Below are 18780 nucleotides of genomic sequence, written 5' to 3'. Positions count from 1 at the left end.
CCATCAGGATCCACTACTACCACACTTATTCACCGATCATAGTTAGAGTTAGGAGTGAGTGAAACTCGATTCGATTCGAAAAAAATTAAAAAAATTGAATTTCAAGTTAATTGAATCGAGCCATTCGAGTCAACTCAAATAAGTAATTTAAGTTTCAAGTTCGAGTCAAGTTGAATTTTACAATTCGAATAACAAATTGGTGTAAATACTCGTTTGGTCCCTGTCCATTTTGAAAATAAGCAAATTGGTCACTTTCAACAAAAATTACAAAATAATACAAATAATTTTAAAATTTAAAATATTTATAAAAATTAAAAATTTTATATATTCAAAATTTTAAAAATTTTAAAATTTTTTAAAGAACATATAAAAAATCTAAAATTTTTAAAATAATAATTTTGGTCTACATAAGTTTATTAATTATTAAGTTTATCATATTAATATCTTATTTTTAAAAATATATTTATAATTTCAAATTTAGGTGCCTCCAACGTAATTAATAATATTATAATAAAATTTTAATTTAATATATTTAATTTTAATTTAATTCAAATAATTAATTTAAAATTTTTCCACTGAATTGAACTTGATTTGATTGGATTTTACTCAATTTGATGAAATACCGGCCCTAGTTGGAGTTAGAGAATCATTGCGTAGACTCGCGAGCAGCGGATCTGAAGAGACGATTCAAGATAACTTCAGTTATAAAATAAAATGTGAACTTTTCGAAGACTTTGCTCACTGATTGCTTTGGTCTCTCTGCTTCCCACTCTCTATGCTATGCAGTAACCTTTGCGTTGCCTTATATCTTTACCTACCCTTAGTTTCCAATTTCCCTTACCTATCCCAATCCATCATGGGAGAAACCAAAAGCAGAAGTAAAGCCATTATACGATTCCAAAGCATTCAGGATCTTTCTCCCTTGGAAACCACGAGGCTCGATGACCCTCTCTACCTCAACGCCCGCCTCTGCTACAATCTCAGCGACAGCCGTGGCACTGCTCGTAATTATTTTGCCTGTCTTTCGATTTCGGAGAAGAGAGAGCAGCAACGAGGTTTCGAGCCTACTACGGTGCAGCTCCTCAACCACCCTTTGGCTGCTCTATCTTACGTACCGAAAGACGCTGCCATTTTCGCAGCTGGTGCCGTCGCCGGAGCCGTTGCCAAAACCGTCACGGCTCCTCTCGATCGAATTAAGCTTCTTATGCAGGTTCTTTACTTGCCGTTCGGTCCTCTGAAGCTGAACTGGACTCTTTACCTACCTCATTTTTTTTGAAAAAAATAATTGACCACGTTTTTCTTGCGCGTAGTTTTTTAGTTAGTCAGTCGCTTACTAATCAAGTAACAACAGTAGGGTTTAAGAAATAAATTACCGCAATCATGGACATTTTTATCATATTTTAGTTGAATCATCGATTGTTTTATTAAAATTGGGAATTGTATTCATTTCCCAGAATCTATTCTTTGTTCTTCTAAAATATAATTTTGTTTTTTCATTTGGTATGTTTTTACAGACGCATGGGGTGAGAGCTGGGCAAGAGAGTGCAAAAAAGGCTATTGGTTTCATTGAGGTGATTTTTTTTATTCATTTCATTTCTGGAATTGATAATTATGAATTTCAGCTGATTAAAGTAGTTGGATTAGATTATAATTGAAAATTTGGGGATAAATTGCAGGCGATTGCATTGATTGGGAAGGAAGAAGGGATTAAAGGGTACTGGAAAGGCAACCTTCCTCAGGTTTTTTAAACAATTCTTCGGGTTTCGATTGTTTTCTTTTAGTATATTTCGATTATTCAATTGGCTGTGGTAATTTTGATATAGATTTACTATTAATCGGTACAGGTGATAAGAATCATACCTTACAGTGCTGTCCAACTCTTTGCATATGAAACTTACAAGGTAATAAAAGAATATGCATAGCTTAATGTTAGCTGGTTCTTGCTCTATATCCCATTTGATTCTCATTTCCTTTTGAATTGTAGAAACTTTTCAAGGGAAAAGACGGCGAGTTATCCGTTGTTGGAAGACTTGCTGCTGGAGCTTGTGCTGGCATGACATCTACTTTTGTAAGTCATATAATGTCTTGGGAATTTTGTAGTGAGACTTCTGCATTTCAAATTTGTATATGACCACTTAACTTTGGTTGTTGGAGTTCTTCATTTTTGTCTCTTGAATCTTGATTTTTCTTGTTGATTACTCTATGTCAATATTTTTGGTTGTTTTTTTTTTATATAGATAACATATCCGTTAGATGTCCTCAGACTACGCTTAGCTGTGGAACCAGGGTACCGGAAAATGTCTGAGGTATTCCTAATTCTTTCATTGCTACTAACATGAAGATGACCATTTTATTGGAAGATGGAACTTTAATGTGCTGCTTCCAGGTTGCTTTGAACATGTTGCGAGAGGAAGGTTTTGCATCCTTTTATTATGGTCTTGGACCTTCTCTCATTGGCATAGCTCCATATATTGCTGTGAACTTTTGCATATTTGACCTGTGAGTCCAAATGATACTGCTTTAGGTAACATATCATATGAGAGCTCAATCTTTAATCTGTCTTATAAATTCTTCTGTTGATAACAGCGTGAAGAGGGCTTTGCCAGAAAAATATCGTCAGAAGACTCAAGCATCTCTACTAACAGCTGTAGTGTCAGCTCTTGCTGCTACTGTCACTTGCTATCCTTTAGACACAGTGAGAAGACAAATGCAGATGAAAGGCACACCATACAAGTCAGTTTTGGAAGCCATTCCAGGTATGTCAATGTTACTTGTCAATGTAAAATTTACAATATCAGCATTAAGCATTTATAACCACTGTTTTGCATGCTTTTTCTCCTTGAGCACACTATTTGGTTATGTTCCAATGATCTGTATTTATTGTAGTCCAAAATTTCATATTTTGCTATCAGATTAGAGTATCCTTGATTCATTTGTTTTGTTCTACCATTTCTGCACCGAAGATATTAACTTGAGACTTGATGGTTTCATTGACTATAGTGTTTTTCCCCCTGCTGTATAGGTATCATTGAACGGGAAGGAGTTATTGGCTTGTACAGAGGCTTTGTCCCCAATGCATTGAAAAACCTACCAAATAGCAGGTTTGCTTCCATCCTTTCCATCAATCTTGATTTCTACCATGAAATTACCGTTTAATTTGGAGCACAATTATGCATGGGCCACATTCATAATGTTCAATGTAGAGCTAGAATATCTTGGGGCCTTGGTCATATTTTTTAGCAAATTTCTGATTACGATACTTCCTTGTCTGTGATCTTGCAAGATTTTCATGTCGTTATAGTTCTCTAAGATCTACATAATGTAGGGGAATAGACCATAGAAACAGCATATCACATATTTATATATCAGATGGAGTTTCAACCATCCTATGGTAATTTTGCAACTCTTATTTCACATTATTTTCAAAATATAGTTCTCGTATACATGGTTTAGGTGGTTTCAGTGATTTCATAGTCAATGTCGTTATTATTGCAGATAGACAATGTCTATTTGATCATGCAATTGTCTATAGAGTGGATGCTAAATATCCTTGCTGCACAATTGGAACAGTTTGTGATGAATTCGCAGTTTCACTAATATTTGATACTCATGTCAACTGCAGCATTAGGCTTACCACCTTCGACATTGTCAAACGTCTAGTATCAGCTAGTGAGGAAGAGTTTCAGAAGATTGTGGACGAAAACTGCCTTAAAGAAAAGCAGGAAACCAATGTTGAAGAACCCTGATCCTCATGATCTTCAAGTCACATTTTTAAAGTTTGTCTGGTGTCCATTTTTCCTTTGGAGCTCACGGTTTGCTAGAATCACCCTGTATTTGTGAGAATTCCTGGCTTAGATTAGTGCTGGGAATGTTCCCTAGATTGCCAAAAGTTGCTGTAGTCAGCTTGATGTTATTTTTTTTTGGTTCATTTTTAGGTGGTGGAACTGCAATCTAATTTCCACCATAATGGTTCGAAATTTGCAGTACCAAGTAATCATGTATTGTACAAGCAAATGCTTAAGCTGCCAATTAATTTTGTAAGACAATTGTTCCTGCTGCAACAACGACTACTATGTTTGATCTTTTCTGCGTTTGCTATTGGATTTTAAATGATTTTACATCTCCTTTTTCATTTTTCTGTCTTTTGGCTTTCTTTTTTGAAACTGAGGTTTCATTTTTACACCGATGTAAGTGAATTCCACTTTAAATGTATATTTATAATATTTATATTCAATATACAATTTTCTTTTCAAGGTATTTGGAACACAATTATTGTTCTTCTAAAAATGGTTTAAACCACAAAATCTCTACAAATAATTATTTGGAACACAGTGATCGAAGGCTAATCTAATTATATAAAAGAAAAAGAAAAAGCTAAGATATATATATATATATAATTTTTAAATAACAGATATTATTGTAAGGGTTTTAAGTCTTTTAAAATTTTTATAATATAATATCTTAAAAACCTTAAATTAGTTTTAGAAAAATTCATCCTAAAATATCTACTATTTCTCAAAATAATTATTCACTTTTATAAATACACTCTCACTCAAATAAAAATAAATAAATAAATAAATAAAACCATCAATAACTTAAAAATTTTATATGCATATTTACATTTTCATTTTGTTTCCAAAATAAATGCGAGGTATAGGATTTTCAGTTTAAAAATTTTATATGCATAATGTTTATTTTACTTATGTAACTAGTTTGCATACCTACGTCAATTGTAAATATGTATTAAAATATATTAAATTATTTCTTTAAAGTATTTAAATAAATTTGTAATGTTTGATCAATAATATCTTTAAAAACTAAAACATATTAATATAAATTTTAATTTAATGATATTTTATTTGATATTTTAATGTTAATTAAAAGAAACGTAATTTTTAATACATAAAATAAACTAGAGTAAGAAATTGAAAATGTAAAAAACTGTAAAACTGTAAAATATGAAAATTTATAATTCTTTATTTATTATTTTTATTAAACGTATTTTGAAAAAATCAACTATTTTTAAAAATGTTAAAATCATTTTTAAAATAGTAAAATAAAATATATATAAAATGCATAAATTAAAAAATATAAATATAAAACAAACAAATTAAACGGGTAGAATATTTTAATTATTTAATAAAATTTTAAGGTTTTGGGAGTACGAAATTACCATGTTAAAATATTTGAATAAAGGACTTAATCAAAATAAATATAAAAATTAGAAGTAAATAAGAAAATAAAAAATAATTGGATTTAAAGCAATAGAATATAAAATTAAATGAATTAAATTGCATGACAAATTAACTTGAAAGCATTTATTAAAGAATTAACCCCAAAAATACATTCTAGTAGAACAAACCCTAAACCTAACATTGATTTTTTTTTTTGGGGTTTATGAAAATAGTTAATAATACTATAAGTAGAAAGGATTTTTGCAAGTTTGGGTTTTTATTAAACATGAAGAATGCATAAATATACATAGAAAAACCATCTCCCATACATGGGATAATTAAGGAATTAATTTATTGATAATAAATATGTTTGGTTGTAGATGTATTATCACATTTATTGAATCATAAGAGGTTGGAATAATTAAAAGAATTACATACATTTTATACACAAATGAAATTAATGGTTGCAACTCTATTTATTACTTAATATCTTTTATTGTTTTTGGAGAAATTATGTATTTTAAAATAATTACATTTATTTTTATATACAACTATAGTATTAATTAAAATATTTTATTTTTAAATATATAATTTTCCTAAAAATAATAAGATTTATAATTTTAATTAATACATACAAAAAATCATTTTCGTTTAACCCTTCTTTACTTCATTTTAAATTTAGACAAAGATATTAAATATTTTTTGATTAATCAAATAAATTAATTTATGGAAAGCTGATGCAAATATAGTAATAATGTGTAAAAATTATGTTAGGTAATTAAAGTGTGCAATTAAAATATTTGATTAAGAAATAAATTTGCTAAATTTTAGGATTTTCAATCTTTTGTTAGTAATACATAATATTTTAGAAAGTTTTTTAAAAGCTTATTTATAAAAAAAATATTAGTTTTAAAACATATTAGTTAAAATAATGTTGTATGTTTTAATAATAATTACTGTTAATATTATTGAATAAAGGGTAAACTATTAATATAGTCATTTTTATTTACCACTGCTTTACATTTTAGTCACTTATGTTTGAAATGTTACGTTTTTGTCACTTACGTTATCGTGTTGTAATATTTTAATAACTTAGTCGTTAATTGCCGTTAACGGTGTAACAATAAGTGACATGACACGTTAAATTATCATTCCAAATGAAAATTTTAGGTTAAATTCTATAATTGGTCCCTATTTTTTTTCATTTTGAGCAATTAATTTTTTTCTTTTATGTTTTTTTAACTTTATTTATTTATTTTTATTTTTCATTCTCTCTTGCTTCTCCCTCTGTCTTTTTCTCCCTTCTTCATTTCTTTTAATGTAGCTTTTTATGTTTCCTATTTGTTACAATTAGTCCACAAACTAGCACACTCGAAAAAATTAATTTGTTCAAAAAATAAAAATATAGGGATTAGTTTTAATAATTAGAAAACATAAAAAACTATGTAAAAAATAGAGAAAGAAAGAAATCAGATGGATAAGCAAAAGATAATGGAAAAAAGTTAAAAACATAAAAGAAAAAAATTAAATTGTTCAAAGCGAAAAAATATGGAGACCGATTGTATAAATTAACATAAATTAACGTATCATGTTAGTTTACTATTATACTGTTAATAACTCAGTAATTAAAATATTATAATATGATAATATAAGTGACTAAAATATAATATTTTAAATATAAAAAAACTACAATATAACTCATGATAAATAAAAATGATTATTTTAGTAATTTATTGTAGATTGCCCAACAATGTTACGGTCCGATTCTGAAAATCTTCAAATGTCCCGTTTTGAGTATTGAGCAATGGGCTGGGTTTGAGAAGTCGAATTGCCCAAGAATTCTCAAATCGGGTTTGCAACGCTATTAAAATTAAATTCCGGGATTTGGTTGGCTAAGGAAGAAAGAAAGCAGATAGAGGGTGACGCTTTTCCTCTTCAGCTCCGACAGTGAAAAAGAGTGAATCTTTTCAACTTTTCTTACAAAACCCACCGTCCATGAACGAGTAATATCTATTAAACCTCACTTCATCCTAAAATGTCTCTCTCTTATTCTCTGCAACTCCCATTCCCTTCACCGGTTTTTCTTTCTCCAAGAAACACCATCGAAAAGAGATTAGGCAATCTTCGAACCCTCCATTCTTCAAAAGAAGGTGGGCAACAACATACTGAAAATGATAGGTACCTGCTCCTTCATCAACCACTTGTTTTATTTTCCCTCACTTCCCTCAATTTAACATTTCTTTTTCTTTTTGCATAGAAGTCAAGACCAAGTGATTTTATTAGAGAGATATCGATATGGTACTATTAAAAGGTTTATTCCCTAGCTTTTATTTCCCTTTTATTTTGTAGAAAGGATATGGCTATGGCACTATTAAAAGTTGGAATCTGAATGGTTGCTGTTGATCAATGTTTTATGATGATCAGATACATGTTAGATGATGATGATGATGATGATTTGCAGATTCGAGCTTTTCTTGAGAAACATGATTCAACTAGCAACGAGTTCCAAGGATCAAATTTATCTGACCCAAATTTGTCTTGGCTACCACAAGTCCTCAAAGAATTTATCTTGCCTGCGGGTTTCCCTGGTAAACTAACACCTAACATTTCCTTTCGTTTGTTCTTTTTCCTTTATATATTCACCTCTAACATTGTCCAGATAAGCAAATCTCTTGTTTAACAAGTATCAACTCAGTTGCTTGTCCTTTTTCTTTTTTCAATTAATTCAGGGTCTGTCTCGGATGATTACTTGCAATACATGTTGTTACAGTTTCCCACAAATGTTACTGGATGGATCTGTCACACTTTAGTTACATCAAGTCTTCTTAAGGCATGTGAATCTAACTCCGGCCACTATCCTTACTTGGGTATGTGATGTGTAGGATTTTTCACTCCATTTTGGCTTGAAAGAAGACAAAATGCTTTTAAGACTGTAAAATTATTGCTTTCTATGGAAAGGGGAAGGATGTTAGGATTGTAGTTTTCTCTGGTGTCGATAATTATAATTTGATTTCATTTGGTATCAGTTAGTGTGTATTTTTGGGTGGTGCTGAGCAGAGTGGGTTTTTGAGTATGTGAATTTGCAGATAAGGCTTCAATATCATTTCTAGATTAGTTTTTATCTTGATGAATCTTTTATTCATCATTGCTTCTGTTTTATTAAGCTTATGTGGCATTACTATTTTTCCCTGGATTGCAGGCTGTTGGGGTTGGTTCTTTCTCAGGAACTGCTGCTGCTGCTTCTGCTGCAGCTATTAGGTAACTTTCCATGATTTTTAGATATCTATGTTGACATGAAATCTTTATGTCCATGCTTGTTACTCCAGAATGGAAAAGAACAATGTTTTTCTGCAATTGTGTGTGGACTTGATCCTGTAGATGGTTTACAGATAACGGAAGCATCATGTTTTTTTTTTTTCCTTTAATCTACATGGTCTTGTATGTCATTGAGCTGTTTGCATTGTGCAGATGGGTGTCCAAAGATGGCATTGGGGCTGTTGGCCGCTTATTCATTGGTCTGGCAATTTTTGAAAGAGCTTAAGCTCAAAAAAGTTGGGTGATGAAACTTATTAGTTATTATTGCTCTCCCTTTAGGTGGTCGATTTGGAAATCTCTTTGATGATGATCCTAAACAGTGGCGCATGTATGCGGATTTCATTGGCAGTGCTGGAAGGTTTGTATTTACTTTAGAGTTCTTAAATTATACAAGAATTGGTAGATACCACTTAATATCTTAATTTATCTTGCAGCATATTTGATCTAACAACACAAGTTTATCCTGCCTATTTCCTACCATTGGCATCTCTTGGCAATCTTGCTAAGGTATTGCACCAGGCATACTAGTCCTGGTATTCTCTTTCTATATGAAGTCATCCTCAATGAATATGTCTTTTATATAAAAGAAAACAGGGAAGAACTACCTATCATGTTTATACCTAAGTCCAGTTATAGTAATAGACACATAGCTCCTTGTGCCAGTTTTAATGCAAGCTAAAAATAGTTGGTCTTGTAAATTGTTTTTCATTAATTTGCTGAAGATTGAAATCTGACCAGGCAGTAGCAAGAGGACTTAAAGATCCTTCATTCCGAGTGATTCAAAACCATTTTGCTATCTCAGGAAACCTGGGAGAGGTGTCTGCTAAGGTAATGTAAATGTATAGGCTTATAGCAGGCATGCTTCTTTATAGATATCGAAAATTTTTTGCCTGTACGAGTTACACATGACTGTTTTATAAAATAAAATTGAGTTTGTAATTAATTAATTGAACAAAATTTCTAGGAGGAGGTTTGGGAAGTAACTGCTCAGCTGCTTGGTCTTTCTCTTGGCATACTGATCCTGGTATGTTGTGCAGTTTTCTTAAGATTAAAATATGTCATAGGTCCTGTACTCTTCACAAATTTGGAATTTAGTCCCTATACTTTTACTTTTAGGAATTTAGTCCCTCTACTTTTCAGAATTCAAAATTCAAAATTCAAATCTAATTGTTAACACTGTTAAATTTTTTTTGTTAAATTTGTTGGCGTGACATTTTGTAATTAAAAAAAAAAAACTCACTTGACGTTATAATGAACCTGAATTTAATAAAATAGTCTTATGATATGGATGTTTTCATTGGAAAACAATATCAGAGAAGGAATAGGAATTAAAGTTTTTCATTTATTTAATTTCTTTAGGAGTTTTAGTTTTACTTATTATATTAGGTTTTTATTTCCTTATAAACTTTAAATTAGGAATTCTATTAGGACTTTAAATTAGGAATTCTATTATGACTTCCCCTTTGTAATTAACAGCCTATAAAAAGGCTGCCAATATGAAATAAAGTAAGCAGTTTATTTTTATCACAAACGTTAGTTTGGGAAGGAGGTTCAGTCAAGGACGAATCTACCTTTTGAGTAACTATAGGTCGAAGTCAGAATTCTTTCTTCTCTAGACCTGTGACTAGATCCTACGCCAAAGCACATAGCAACTTGGTATCGGAGTCAGCTGTCATGGGTGACGAAAAAACTTTGACAGCCAAGCTAGAGGCATTCATGGAACAAATGGCTACAAGGCAACAAGCATTAGAGGAGCAGATGGCGATGTTATCTCTTTCGGTCCAAAAGACAACGAAAGGGGATTCAGAAAAAAATAATGAAGAACAGGGCAGCAGTGGAGGCAAGAAAAGAAATTCAGATTTGCAACACGGTGGGAGCATGGTGCCATGATACTCTAAGATGGAGTTTTCCACTTATGATGGTGTTGGAGATCCTTTACGATGGTTAAAAAGATGCGAAAATTTTTTGGGCAAGCAATTGACCAACGAGCTTAGTCTCATTTCATCTCTTAGGAGAGGCACAATTGTGGTTTGATCAAATCGAAAAAGAGGAGGCAAATCTGGATTGGGATCGCTTTAGAGAATGTTGTCATGTCAGGTTTGGGCCACTTATGAGTAATAATCCTTTGGAGGAACTTGCAAACCTGAGACAAACTGGGACGGTAGAAGAATATCAATGCCAATTTCAATCACTACTGGCTAGGACTACTGATCTTAAACCTCCACAACAAGTAAACCTTTTTACTATCGGATTGTTAGAGGAACTTAGAATTGATATTGAGATGCAACAACCGGGAAACCTTAGAGTTGCAATGAATATGACTCGAGCTTTGGAACGTAAACAAAAAGTCTCTTTCAAGATATTATCTCAAACCAATCTAAACTGGTCAGCTTCCCAAAACGCTGGCAGCACTTCAATTATTCCAACAACTAAAAGCTCTGCAAAGGGAGGAGGGCAAACAACGAAACCAATGGGGAATAAAAGCAAAATAGGTTCTTTCGCACCATTTATCAAGAGATTGACACGAAAAGAAATGGCAAAAAGAAGGGCTAAGGGATTGTGTTATAATTGTGACGAGTCTTACTCCATGGGACACAGATGTAAAAGGCTATTTTGGATAGAAGTACCAGATATTGAAGTTGAGCAAGATGATGAGGTAGATGATCTTGAAATTTCTTTACATGCCATTAGAGGAACTTGGAATTCATCTACCATACAACTAACAGCAAAGGTGTCAGGAAAAACAGTGTTAGTTCTCGTTGATTCGGGTAGTACACATAACTTTCTACGTGAAGGTCTAGTGCCAAGATTGGGACTGAAAATACAAAAAAAAATCTGGGCTACAAGTATGTGTGGCAAATGGAGAACTGGTTCCTAGCATAGGCATTTGTAAATCAGTACAGTTCGTTGTGGCCAATGACAACTTTCAAGTTGATTTTTATACAATACCATTAGAAGGGTTTGATATGATTTTGGGGGTTAAATGGTTGTGTACCCTTGGTCCAATTTTATGGGATTTCAGCTCCTTAACTATGCAATTTGTAGTAAACAAAAAGAAGATACTATGGCAAGGGCAGCACCTAAAGGAAGTTCCATGACTTAGTTTGATACAAGAACAGGATTTAACTAATATAGTATTAGATAAGCTACTGGTAAAATTTGCGCATTTATTCTAAGAATCGTCTGGGTTATCTCCTAACCGCAAATGTAACCATCGTATAACTCTTAAACCAGGAGCGGGACCAATTGTAGTCAGGCCTTATCGATATCCACATTTTCAGAAGGATGAGATTGAGAAGCAGTGTGATCAAATGTTACAAGGAATCATTCGACCCAATAGATCACTATTCTTTTCTCCAGTACTCTTGGTAAAGAAACATGACGGGTCATGGCGTTTTTGCATTGATTATCGAGAGCTTAATGCTTGCACTGTTAAAGACAAATATCCAATTCCTGTAGTGGATGAATTGTTGGACGAACTTCATGGGGCAAAATATTTTACAAAATTAGATTTACGGTCGGGATAGTTTCAAATTAGAATGGCAACTACAGATGTGGAAAAGACTGCCTTCCGAACCACTATGGACACATTGAATTTCTTGTCAGGCCATTCGGGCTTACCAATGCCCCTTCCACTTTTCAGAGTTTGATGAATGACATTTTTTGCCCTTACTTGCGTAAGTTTGTTTTGGTCTTCTTTGATGACATATTAATTTATAGCAAAACATGGATTGAACATATGAATCATGTAAGATTAGTTTTTGAACTCTTGTGGGATAACATGTTGTTCTTAAAGAAATCCAAGTGTTTCTTTAGAGAGTCTCAGGTAACCTACCTTGGTCATGTCATCCATGGTGAAGGAGTTGAGGTTGATCATACTAAAATTAAAGATGTCACCAATTGGCCAACTCCTAAAACTACCTCGGCTCTACGAGTCTTTCTTGGGCTGGCAGGATATTACAAAAAATTCATCAAGAATTATGGACAAGAGGCTGCACCCTTAACATCTCTTCTAAAGAAAAATGCCTTCAATTGGACTAAGAAAGCTGATGTTGATTTCACCCAATTAAAAACTTCTCTTTCCGCAGTCCCAGTCTTGCAATTACCCAACTTTGAGGAGGAATTTGTGGTAGAATGTGATGCTTCAGATAGCAGGTTTGGAGCCGTACTGCAAGAAAAGGGACACCCCATTGCCTTTTTCAGTTGCAAGATTGCATATCGACACCTCAAGTTGGCTGCCTACGAACGTGAATTAATTGGTTTGGCAAAGGCAGTGATTCATTGGCGACCCTATCTTTGGGGAAGGCACTTCCTCATCCGTATTGATCACTTCAGTCTTAATTACTTGTTAGACCAACGACTTATGACATCCCCACAACAGCATTGGATCAGCAAGCTAATGAGGTTTGATTTCCTAGTGGAGTATAAAGTAGGAAAGTTGAATAGAGCTATAGATGCTTTATTTAGAAAAGACGAAAACTTACCACACCTCATGACTGTTTTATTCCCTCAAGTTGAAATTCTTAAAGCCATCAGACAAGAAATAGAAACTTTCCCAGAATTATCACAACTCCAGCAAAGAATTCTACAAAGAGAATTGGGATCCGATTGGGTCGCACAAAATGGGTTGATTTTCTTCAAAGGGAGGTTGTACCTTTTACCTACCTCACCAATTATTCCCACTATTATTTCCTCTATACATGCTATGGCACATGAAGGGGGATTGAAAACATTGCATCGTTTTCGTCAAGATTTTTTTTGGAAAGGAATGAAGCTTGCAACCTCTGAATTTGTGGAACATTGTTTAGTATGCCAACGTCACAAATGGCAAAATTTACAGCCCGCAGGTTTGCTTCAACCTCTTCCAATACCACAACATGTTTGGGCTGATATCTCTATGGATTTCGTGGAGGGTCTACCCAAAGTAAAAAGGAAATCGGTACTTATGGTGGTTGTGGATAGACTATCGAAGTACGCTCATTTTTTATCCTTGTCCCATCCGTTTACTGCTATATCTGTTGTTACGGTCTTCTTTGTAGAGGTATTCTGACTTCATGGCTTGTCGGAATCCATAGTTTCGGACCGTGATAAAGTTTTCCTCAACCTATTTTGGAAGGAATTATTTCGTCAAAGTGGTATTAAGCTCGCTTTTTCTTCAGCATACCATCCCCAATCTGATGGTCAGACAGAGGTAGTTAACCAAACAATAGAAATGTTCCTACGATGCCTCTCTAGTGATCGTCCACGACAGTGGGTCGAAGCTGAGTATTGCTACAACACCTCATATCACGCTACCCTAAGGGCCACCCTTTTCCAATTAGTATACGGTAGGGATCCACCTCGACTTCTCTCCTATTCAGCTGGTTCTACAAGGATTGAAGCTGTGGATAATGCTCTACAAGATAGGGATGCACTTTTACAAAATGCTCTGGATAGACTCTTGCAATCTCAGCAACGAATGAAGAACACATACGATGTAGGGCAAAGAGAGTTGAATTTTAAAGTCGGGGATTGGGTTTAGTTACGACTTAAACAATATCGATAATTGACGATAACTAAACAGAAGCATCACAAGTTGTTGTCAAAATATTTTGGTCCTTTTAAGGTCTTGAACAAAATAGGAACAGTGGCCTATCAGCTTGAATTACCTACAGGCAGCAGAATACATGATTTATTCCATGTTTTTTTCCTCAAAGAATACAAGGGACCTCAACCAGATGCGGTAGGAGACGTGCCCTTAGTATATGATGGCAAGGCCTTGCCTACTCCACAAGCTATTATTAATACCAGGCTTAATCGAGGTCGACGGGAACTATTAGTGCAATGGGCAGGATGTCCTCAAGAAGATGCCACTTGGGAACCAATTGATAGTTTTTGAGCAGCTTATCTTGAATTTGAGCTTGACGACAAGCTCAACTCCGAGAGGGGGAGTAATGATATGGATGTTTTCATTGGAAAACAATATCAGAGAAGGAATAGGAATTAGAGTTTTACATTTATTTAATTTCTTTAGGAGTTTTAATTTTACTTATTATATTAGGTTTTTTATTTCCTTATAAACTTTAAATTAGGAATTCTATTAGGAGTTTAAATTCGGAATTCTATTAGGACTTTCCCTTTGTAATTAACAGCCTATAAAAAAGCTGCCAATATGAAATAAAGTAAGCAGTTTATTTTTATCACAAACATTAGTTTGGGGCGGGGGTTCAGTCAAGGACGAATCTGCCTTTTGAGTAACCATAGGTCGAAGCAAGAATTCTTTCTCGTCTAGACTTGTGACTAGATCCTACGCCAAGGCACATAATATCTTATCAGTGTTAACAGTATGAATTTTGATATTTGAAAAGTAAAGGAATTAAGTTCGTAGAAATAAAAGTATAGAGACTAAATTTCAAATTTACGAAGAGTATAGGGACTTATGGCATATTTTAGCCCTTTTTTATTACTTTCTGGATGGAGGTCAAATTTTTGAGCAGTTGTCAGCTTCTAGCTTAGTAGCTTTAACATGTTTGTAATGAGTATCAACAACAACAAATGCAGGATACTCCTGGCCTTGTTAAATCATATCCGGTGTTGGTGTCAACATGGGCAAGCATGCGGCTTCTTCACCTCTGGTTGCGTTATCTGTCACTTTCAGCTCTACAATTTAACACAGTATGTTCTTTTCCTAACTGGGTACATCAGGCCAAACATTAACTGTACCTGGAGAGATGCATGATAAAATCTCTATGATCTTGTTGGGGGTTAGATCCTCGACACATTTGGTCTTTGTCTTAATCAGGGTTTTGTCTCCTGATTCTGTTGAGAACCCTAATGGGGTCACAGTCTGAATGCATCGGAGTGCCTAAACAGCCAAACCATGGAAAGTTGGAAACTAAAGAGTTTGCGCATGAATGAACTCAACTATATGACATAGCATTTAGTCATTCATGGGGAGGATGGTACCATTTAAGCTCCGACCTCTCAACAGATCTATATTATATAATTGTTTATGCTCTCTTGGAATCAATATACACATGCTGACCAGGGAGCATGAAGGTCAAAATAAAACCCTTAGGAAAGTTGCAAGTGTTTGATTTTGGTAAGACTAATCTTCCTTTGTTGACTTCTGTGACAGATAAATCTTAAGCGAGCCCGTATGCTAGTACAATCACATATTTTGCAGTCTAGAGTGCCTGGTAAAATTATATACCTTTTTAACTATTGCTTATAAGGAAGATATTGTTCCAACGGCAATGACCCATTCTTTTTCATTTGTCCCTATAGGATGCATTGACTGCAATAGGGATGAAAATATTTTATTATGGCAGAGATTCATAAAGCCACGGATTATATTTGGTGTGCCCATGGAGGAGATGCTAGGCAGTGGGAGATCCACCTCGATGGTACTGCCTGACTATTTGCTGGTTGTATATACATTCTAATACAATCAACTGAAGCTGCTTTTTTCTTTTCTAGAACAGCTGAAAACTCTCCTGAGATTATATGCAAGAGAGAAATATATTCTTGTGGTGAACCAACAGCAGATAGATTTTGAGGTCTTTGTTTCATTCAAGGTATGTGTGTTAACACAAACTCAGTCAATTCTTCTGAGATTAACTCTTAATCATGTCTAAAATTTACTGCAGGTGGGTGCTACAAGTGTTTCTGTCTTGCGTAGTGTCTGGCAGACCTACTGGCTACACGAGAACTTGAATGTCTCAGAAGATATCTTTGATCAGCTTGCAAAAAGTTTGTCCATGATGGATGAAAAGTTCAACGAATTCATTCAACAGCTGGATAAAGGTGGATGGGATATTCATCAAATTAATTTGAGGGTCCCCAAGGAAATCTCCATTGACGAATGTCCTGTTTAATGCTGAAATTACGGTGATCAAAACACCCTCTTTCAGAGCAGGAACCAGAGCTGCCCTTGTAATGCTTGAAAATGGGTACAAGTGGTCAAAACAGACATGCAAGTTGAGCTATCAGGCAATGATTGAAGCAAAACTACGAGGACCTTGAAGTTGAAGGATCGTTTTTATGCGGCAACAATCATATATTAATCCATCTGCGGTGCTGTATTGTCAAAGGCATTCGATGTCTAACCATGCAAATTATGCGTAGGTTGAGTGATAGGATCTCATCCTATTAGCATGAAAATCACTGCACTTTCTTCCTTGATGCTACTATGTTTCACACCATCTTTCTTAACACTCTTTTTCAACAATATACTAAATGTTGGTATCAATGAGTTGTTATCTAAACAGTTCAACAATAATCTTGGCAACGTGCTACTGCCATGGCGGTGCTGAGAATCAAAATCCAGGCTAATATCATATTTTTCTCCATTGGTAATGGTCAATGGGATTTCACTACTGTGATTATTGTATTATGGCAGCTAATTGATAGGTTACTTAGTTTTTCAATATTTACATTTTTATTAATTATTTTTAGTTAAATTTGATGATTAATTTTTAAAAAGTTCAATAGTTTTTTTAAAGAAAATGCTAATTAAAACATTAATCTTTTAACTATGTTAGGGTGACAATTGATAAGATAGTTAATATGTATTTTATTTTAGTATGACACTATTTATCTTATACATTACATTAATAAATAATTTAAAATTATAAAAAATATTTTAACGAAAAAATTTTAAAATTTAAAAATATATTAAAAAGTTAAAAAGAAGCATGATATACACGTGATTATCATATGACTATTATATTTAAATATTTAACGATTTAGTAAGTATATATGTTTAAAAAAATGTAATTAGACTCTTTTGAAATATTAATAATCAAATTAGATTTTTAAAAATGTTTAAGACCAAATTTAATTTAAAAATTAAATTAATAAAAATATAAATATTAAAAACTAAATTTAATTATAGAGAAAGCAATCTCTGCCCATTTCTTCAAGCTCTCACTTAATTGAAGGCATCCTCTTTGTAATTAAACTTTGGCACGTAATGGCATTGTCATAGCAAAACCTAAGCAACCATCTATAGGCCCCTTCCCTAGGGTTAATTAAAATTCAGTAATACTAATGTATTTGTGCTATGGACAAATATACAATTATAATATTATTGGTGGCCAAAACAAAGATAATACTAATGTATTTTATATAACACTAATATAAAGTAGATAAGTAAAAATTAGAATAAATTTATAAATCTATCAAATTTGAAAAATAATATATCTTCAATATATGAGAAATAAAAACAACTAATAAATTATATTTCTAACTTAAACCAATCCGTACAGTGTTAAGACTAGTAACTTTTGATTACATTGCTTAAAAGCTTTCATATTCTTAATCTACATAAAACAATGAAGGATGGGAAGACTATCAGCTTCTGCTTGATGGCTTAATCCAACAATACGAGTCACGTTTAAAGTTTTTGTCACCTTTTCTAGCCCACCATGTAAGTTAAAGATCTTGGAACTGTACTTAATGTCAAAAATTCTATAATCAAAGTAATAATCAAACAGCGCATGAAAGACTTGAGATCAGACGGTAATGAATGTTGAGTCAAAATTTTCAACAAAAACCCAAAATCATAAGCGCTATAAAACGTTACCCAAGTCAATTCACAGAAACACAACCCAAAAATCGAACCCATTATGCCAAAATCTCTCAAACAGTACATTTTTCCTTATTTCTTGTAAAATCTATACCTTGTTGTTTAAGTAACTCAATAGACTCTTTATCATAAAGATCTTTTTCAATATCAAAATCTTTAAAATTAAACTCCCATTTATAACAAAAAGAAGTTCTGAAATCCGATAATTTAATTTCGGAATTAAAGAATGTTAAACCAAGCTAAATAATATTAAGAACATCAACATTGAAGTTCATAAACTTATAGTTGATTGAAGATTTTCTAATTGAACAATTTTTTTATCTGATTTAAAAATCTACAGAAAACTCGTGCTCCAAATTTTTAGCAAATATTTCCTTAACCATCACTTGTTTTGTTAACAAAAGTCTACATTATTATTTTTCTTGTATTCTCTCAACTTATGCTTTAAGCTAAAACTATTGAACTATATATATTTATTTATCTATTTTCATATTTAATGTGTTGAAACACAAATATAATGCATTCAATCATGACACTTTTTCTCCATCAAAGCACGCCATTTGTGGATGCTTGTAACCGTAGATAATTTGGTCCTATGATTAACGCTATTAGTATCTTTTAAGGCTTAATATATATATAAATTAGCCCATGAACTTGACAACTTTTTTCACATTAACCTTTAAACTTTTATATCTATACAATAAATATTATATTATTTTCATA

The 18780-nt window shown here is 32.9% G+C and overlaps 2 protein-coding genes across 2 annotated transcripts; both read left to right on the top strand.

The window, feature by feature from the left end:
• Positions 1-593: 593 nt before the first annotated feature.
• Positions 594-4064, top strand: LOC108457751 (probable envelope ADP,ATP carrier protein, chloroplastic). Its single transcript, XM_017756879.2, has 10 exons — positions 594-1210; positions 1515-1571; positions 1677-1739; positions 1845-1901; positions 1985-2068; positions 2238-2306; positions 2387-2499; positions 2587-2756; positions 3023-3101; positions 3623-4064. The coding sequence occupies exons 1-10, from the start codon at positions 776-778 to the stop codon at positions 3744-3746; spliced, it is 1251 nt and encodes a 416-aa protein (XP_017612368.1). The 5' UTR covers positions 594-775; the 3' UTR covers positions 3747-4064.
• Positions 4065-6960: 2896 nt separating this feature from the next.
• Positions 6961-16915, top strand: LOC108460901 (protein root UVB sensitive 5). Its single transcript, XM_017760599.2, has 15 exons — positions 6961-7352; positions 7432-7485; positions 7599-7762; positions 7904-8004; positions 8374-8432; positions 8643-8689; positions 8769-8847; positions 8924-8996; positions 9228-9317; positions 9454-9513; positions 15030-15143; positions 15607-15667; positions 15756-15874; positions 15953-16045; positions 16118-16915. The coding sequence occupies exons 1-15, from the start codon at positions 7210-7212 to the stop codon at positions 16343-16345; spliced, it is 1485 nt and encodes a 494-aa protein (XP_017616088.1). The 5' UTR covers positions 6961-7209; the 3' UTR covers positions 16346-16915.
• Positions 16916-18780: the final 1865 nt, after the last annotated feature.

This window comes from Gossypium arboreum, chromosome 4 (assembly GCF_025698485.1).
Source record: "Gossypium arboreum isolate Shixiya-1 chromosome 4, ASM2569848v2, whole genome shotgun sequence".
In the NCBI taxonomy this organism is placed as follows: domain Eukaryota; kingdom Viridiplantae; phylum Streptophyta; class Magnoliopsida; order Malvales; family Malvaceae; genus Gossypium; species Gossypium arboreum.
This window is presented reverse-complemented; position numbering and strand designations above follow the sequence as displayed.